Here is a 6,000-nt window from a genome sequence, read left to right as displayed (position 1 = left end):
AAACAGTCATAAGTCACTTTTTTCAGTGCAGTTGTAACTTTGAGCGGTCGCTAAATGAACTGTTGTATGTAGTCAAGGACTACCTGTATTATGTCCTGTATTGTGTTACAGCCATAAAACCTCTCCATAATTTCTTACAGAATTACTCTTCCGTTGTCATAGGGGGTTAACTGAACTTATTTCTCCTGCTTTAGATGTTAGTTATCTTTTATCTCCCCCACCCTTTTTACTCTGCCCCAGTTAGCAATTATCTCTCCTCAACCTCCCTCTCAGCCTTTCCCCTCTCCGAATGGTTCCTGATTAAAAAAGGGAAAAAAAGGAGCTGGTTAACCTTTTATTTACATTCTAACAGAACCACAAAATGTCCAGGATTTTTTATAACAGCTGTTCCATTGTTGCAGAATCAAGAGACTCGGACCCCCGGAATCAAAAGAAGTTTGTTTTATTTTGCGCAAAAGGTTCAGAGCAAATAAGTAATATCAATGTCTGAACACGTTTTCAGGGAAAAGCAAGTACATATAGTCTTGAAAAGTAGCAAAACACGGAAATGTAACTTATGAGCATTGATTGGTTACTTGAATTACAGCCCCCAACTCCCCCTTGTCGCTATGCTGATATTTAGCTAAATATCTTGCAACCTTTTTACTGATTGAGGTCACAGGTAGAAGCGCTTAAGTTTCCGGCACCGTGTTTGTGGTTACCTACAAACGAGACATATGTGGTTAGATGTATCACAGCTCTATGCTTGCAGGGTGCTGGCAGGGGGACAGAGGTCGACCCCGAGGCCTCTCGTTTGCGGAGTCCCTCAGGGGTCGGTCCTCTCGCCTCTCCTGTTCAACATCTACATGAAACCGCTGGGTGAGATCATTCGTAGCTTTGGAGTAGGGTACCATCAGTATGCTGATGACACCCAGCTTTTCATCTCAACTCCAAACAGCATCAGTGATGCCCTCGACGTGATGTCCCGCTGCCTGAAAGCGGTCCGGGAATGGATGGGGAGGAACAGGCTTCAACTCAACCCGGACAAGACTGAATGGCTGTACGTACCGGCAAGCCAGGATACTCAGATCATTCCACCCCTTAACATCGGGGATGAGTTACTACCCCCTGTTGATAGGGCCCACAACCTGGGTGTCCTCCTAGACTCGCAGCTATCCCTGGAAGATCACATAGGAGCTGTGACCAAGGGGGCCTTCTCCCGGGTTCGACTGGTGCGCCAACTACGACCTTATCTGGACCTGGATGCCTTACGTACAGTCACCCATGCCCTTGTGACCTCTCGCCTAGACTACTGTAACGCTCTCTACATGGGGCTGCCCTTGAGATCCACTCGGAAGCTTCAACTGGTGCAAAGTGCAGCGGCACGGACACTTTTGGGGGCCTCCCGGTACTCCCATATCACACCTCTCCTCCGTGAGCTGCACTGGCTTCCGGTTGCCTTCCGAGTGAAATTCAAGGTGCTAACAATGACATACAAAGCCCTACATGGCATGGGCCCGGACTACCTACGGGAGCACCTTCTGCCAATGTCAACACCCCACCGTCCTGTGCGCTCCCACAGAGAGGGCCTCCTCAGGGTGCCACCGCTCAAGGAATGTCGGCTGGTGGCCCCCAGGGGGAGGGCATTCTCAGTGGGTGCGCCAGCCCTCTGGAACTGCTTGCCAACCGAAATCCGGATGGCCCCCGACCTCCACACCTTCCGGCGCGACTTAAAAACCTACCTGTTCCAGCAGTCCGGCCTGGCCTGATAGCTCTAATTGGGGTCCCAGTTTGTTTTTACTATTGTTTTTCACTATTGTTCAATCTGTATACCTACCTTACTCTGTACACCGCCCCGAGTCCCTCGGGAGAAGGGCGGTTTATAAAAACAAATAAATAAATAAAATAAATAAATAAATAGGTGTGAGAGACAGATGAACTCATGGTTTGGCATTTTCTATTTCCTTGTTCTTTTCTAACTAATACACACGTCGTCTTTATGCCTCATTTTTATGTCCTGCCTTCACTTTATGTCCTGCCTCACCATATCCTGGACCTTTTCTAGTTTTGACTTTTGTATTCCCGTGTTGATAATCTCATTTTTGTTATCCTCCATGTTTTCATACTCTATGTACATCTATGTCGAAGTAAAGTCTTGTTCTTTATCTTCTAAAAGTTTACCCATAGACCTCTGCATCCTTTCTGAGACATTAGTTATTAATATTTCAGTCTATATTTTAAAATAAAAGTCTTTTAAGAAAAAAAAGAGTGGTAGTCCTTAACTATTTTTATTCTTTTAATCCTTTAGTTCCCTCTAGTGTTCATCTGCAACCTTCATCAAGTTGTTGTTCAGTTGTTAATATGGTTTTAGTTTCAATTCAGTTGAGTATATTATGACTTATGACTGCAATTGAGCCCGAAAATTACCTTTCTTGCCATGGTTGAGTGCCTCCCCTGAACACAACTCTCCTTTTTGCACCCCCAATGAAATAGTTGTGTGGGTGTGTGGCTGTTTGTCTGTCTTGCTTCAGAACTAAGCAGGAATCAGACCAAACCTGAGACTCCCCAGCAGCTTTAACTATCCTCTAAGTCTAACCCAGGGCTCTCCAAACTAGGCCCCTTTAAGGCTTGTGGACTTGCTGGCTGGTTGGGGAATTCTGGGAGTTGAAGTCCACAAGTCGTAAAGTGGCCACGTTTGAGCAGCTCTACTCTAACCTCAAGGTCGCTGTGCTGTAGTTAGACGGGATGAGCACCGGAACTAGAAATACGCGGCCACCGTTGCCTGGCCGGCGCCTTTGCGCGTTGCACAGAGCTAAAGCCCGGCCGGCTTTTCGTGTCTGTGTGTGCACCCGCTTTCTTCTTCCCCCGTCATGAAGGCGTCGCTGTCAGAAGCGGAGATGGCGGCGGCGGTGGCGGCAGCAGCAGCTCTCGTGTCGTGGTGCATGGGGCAGCTGCGCGGCACTTTTGGGCTGGATGTCAGCGAGGAGATTATCCAGTGAGCTGGGAAGCCGGGGGCAAAGGGGAAGCGGGGCAGAGCCGGCGTTCCCCGCTATGTCCTCTCTCGTCGCGGGCTGCCCTCCCCACTTGCCTCGGGCGGGGGGTCCGGGTGGGGTGGGGGGTGGCCCTCCGGCCTGCCCCCTTGCCGTTTGGCTTCCTTTGGTCCCGGCAGGGCAAGAACGCCAGTTGCCATACCGAGGGTATTGCTTTGCCCCTTGGGCAACAGGCAGAAGTTCAACAGGTGCGGGGCACGGAAGAAGCCTTTTAACCCAGTGAGGGGACAGCCTTGGGCAATTGCGCCTGGGTCTGTGAGAATGACCGCTGCATTCATGCAACGCCTTATTGTGTGATTGTAGGCATTCGCAAGTAAACATAACAATGATCATTACAATGATAAAGAGATCCTGGTAACAAAGTCTAGGCCAGGGGTAGGCAACCTCGGCTCTTTTATGACTCTTGGGCTTCAACTCCCAGAATTCCTGAGCCAGCTGGCTCAGGAATTCTGGGAGTTGAAGCCCACGAGTCAGAAAAGAGCCGAGGTTGCCTATCCCTGGCTCTAGGCCAATGCTGCTCAATCTTGAATACCCCCCAAAATGTATTTTCATTGGCACATATACATAATCCCCCCGTATATTTTTAGATACATTTTGTCTATCGAGGATGAGGAAGAGATTCGGGAGTATGTCACGGACTTGATCCAAGGGAGAGATGGCCAGAAGAAGTTCTTCACAGATGAGCTTGTAGCCAGGTGGAAACAGTCTCGTTCTACAACTTTGGATCCTTTGCCGCTGTATCAGAAAAAGGATGGTGAGTGGGAGCAGAAAAGGAGATTAAAAAATGTGCTCAGGAATAAAGAGGGTGTTAACAAATCATTGTTAAATTGTCAAATTTAATAAATGCTACTTTAATAGCAGTAGCAACAATAGTAACAGTAACAACAACAGAGACAACTCAAGGCTAGTCTTGCTGGTGGCTGACCATCAATGCTGGGTAACACTCTTGCCACTAGCCCCTTCACCTTCAGGACTGGGAATTGGCATGGAGTTCTACAGAGACCCCAAAAGATGAATTGACCGTTACTGATCCCCTTTTGACCCCCAGACATTTATCAATCCTTTGGATTGTCCCATTGATCCTTGGTGGGGGAGACTTGACATTGACCACTTTGGGGAAACCAAGATTTAGATATTTGAAGAGGGGCGAGGAAAAGAATCTGGACCAAGAACAGCTTCTGCTATATTTTTCCTGTTCTTTAGATATTTTGGATACACCTCGGCCAGGAGACCAGACAAAGAGAGGAAGGCATAAAGGGAGAAATAAACAGGAAGCACCTATTTATGTTGAAGCCTGTCAGCCTGTAGAGAAAGTAAAAACACCGCTTGATTTAGCCAAGGTAGGTGTGTTTGGTAACTACTGTTATTAGAACACATTCATTTGGGAGTACGTCTTTATGCAATTGATTATAATTATTTCACTTAATGCTTTTAAAGGAGCCACTGCACTTCATGGTGTATAATAAGGCCTCACTTAATCCAAATACCACAAAACCCTGGATGGATGAGTAGTTAAAATTGTTTTTAATAAATATAGTATAATGTTTACCCATTATTTAGCTGTGAAAATGATACATATCTTTCAGGAAAATGGGGAATAATTTCAGGATGTTATCTATATATTTATATATATATATCTATGTCTGTCTATCTACACACAATCACACACACACACATACACACACTATCTGTGATAGTGTATCTGCTCTCTGGTGTGTTTCCCTCTCTTCATTTTATCCCTCTTTCTCCACCGTAATAACAGGCCCAGGAGATCCCCAGAGGCAGCAGCTCCTCTTCCTCCAAGAAGAAGGCAAAATACGTTAATTTGTACACGAAAGAAGGCCAGGACAAGCTGACTGTCATGCTTCCAGGACGCCATTCCTGTGAATGCTTGGCCCAGAAGCACAAACTCATCAACAACTGTTTGACGTGCGGGCGGATCGTTTGTGAACAAGAGGGATCTGGGCCTTGCCTGTTCTGTGGAACTCTGGTACGCTAAAATTTCCTGTAGTGTTTTTTTTAATAAAAGCAGCAAGTAAATCAGGGTGGACAAGGCTGTTGTTTGAAGCAGAAACCTCTTTGAAAGATTACATTTTAGTTTATATTTTAAATACACGTTTAACACTAAGAAGAAAGAAATACCTCTTTATAAACACCGAATGCCTTTTGCTTACAGCACAAAAGCTCCCACTGTAAGATAGCAGCCAGACATGCTGGCAAAAAATAGAGAAATGTATTCCTAAACTAGAGAGGCCGCATACTGCTGAGTTATAACACAGTCAGGAAATGTGTCTAGGACGAAACCAAAGACCGTCCAAAAGGTAGTGAAGCCTTACCTTGGTGCTTTGTGGTTTTTAATCTTCGTTTTAATTAAAAATGTGTTCATATCAAATGGAGATGAAGTTACAGTTTTGAGAGCCATCTTAACAAACTATGCACGGGTAACAATGAGCAAAGGGGTTTCCTACATGTAGTTGGAAGAGTAAAGTTCAGTCTGGTCTTTCTTCTCCTCTTGTAGGTGTGCACCAAAGAAGAGCAGGATGTCTTGCAACGGGATTCCAATAAGAGTCAGAAGCTATTAAAGAAACTGTTGGGCGGTTGGTATTTTTTGAAGGACAATTGACTGTTTTTTTTAAATCCCATTTATATCCCGCCCTTCTCCGAAGATTCAGGGCGGCTTACAATCTAAGCACAAATAAAATGTGCTTAGCAATAGCCTTCATTCTATGTATATGCCTGCTTATTAGGGCTTTCGGCCCCCCCCCCCAGCGGCATTTTTACAAAGTCAGCTTATTGCCCCCAACAATCTGGGTCCTCATTTTACCTACCTCGGAAGGATGGAAGGCTGAGTCAACCTTGAGCCTGGTGGGACTCGAACCTGCACTAATTGCAGGCCGCTGGTGTTACTTAAGGAGGCATCAGCCCGCTGCCCCCTCCCCCAAGCAGCATTATTACAAAGTCAGCTTAATTG

The 6,000-nt window shown here is 46.0% G+C and overlaps 1 protein-coding gene across 2 annotated transcripts in view; it reads left to right on the top strand.

The window, feature by feature from the left end:
* Positions 1-2,849: 2,849 nt before the first annotated feature.
* Positions 2,850-6,000, top strand: part of TRIP4 (thyroid hormone receptor interactor 4) — a gene marked incomplete at its 5' end in the record, with an annotated part of 31,464 nt that continues 28,313 nt past the window's right edge. Inside the window, 5 exons of one of the 2 annotated variants that reach the window (XM_081337625.1) lie at positions 2,850-2,974; positions 3,617-3,783; positions 4,233-4,369; positions 4,792-5,019; positions 5,548-5,626. In XM_081337625.1, the coding sequence (XP_081193751.1) occupies positions 2,850-2,974; positions 3,617-3,783; positions 4,233-4,369; positions 4,792-5,019; positions 5,548-5,626 (736 nt within the window). The remainder of the gene's footprint in view (positions 2,975-3,616; positions 3,784-4,232; positions 4,370-4,791; positions 5,020-5,547; positions 5,627-6,000) is intronic. The other variant, XR_014027724.1, reaches the window with a different exon arrangement.

This window comes from Vipera berus (assembly GCF_964194415.1).
Source record: "Vipera berus genome assembly, chromosome: 12".
Taxonomy (NCBI): domain Eukaryota; kingdom Metazoa; phylum Chordata; class Lepidosauria; order Squamata; family Viperidae; genus Vipera; species Vipera berus.
This window is presented reverse-complemented; position numbering and strand designations above follow the sequence as displayed.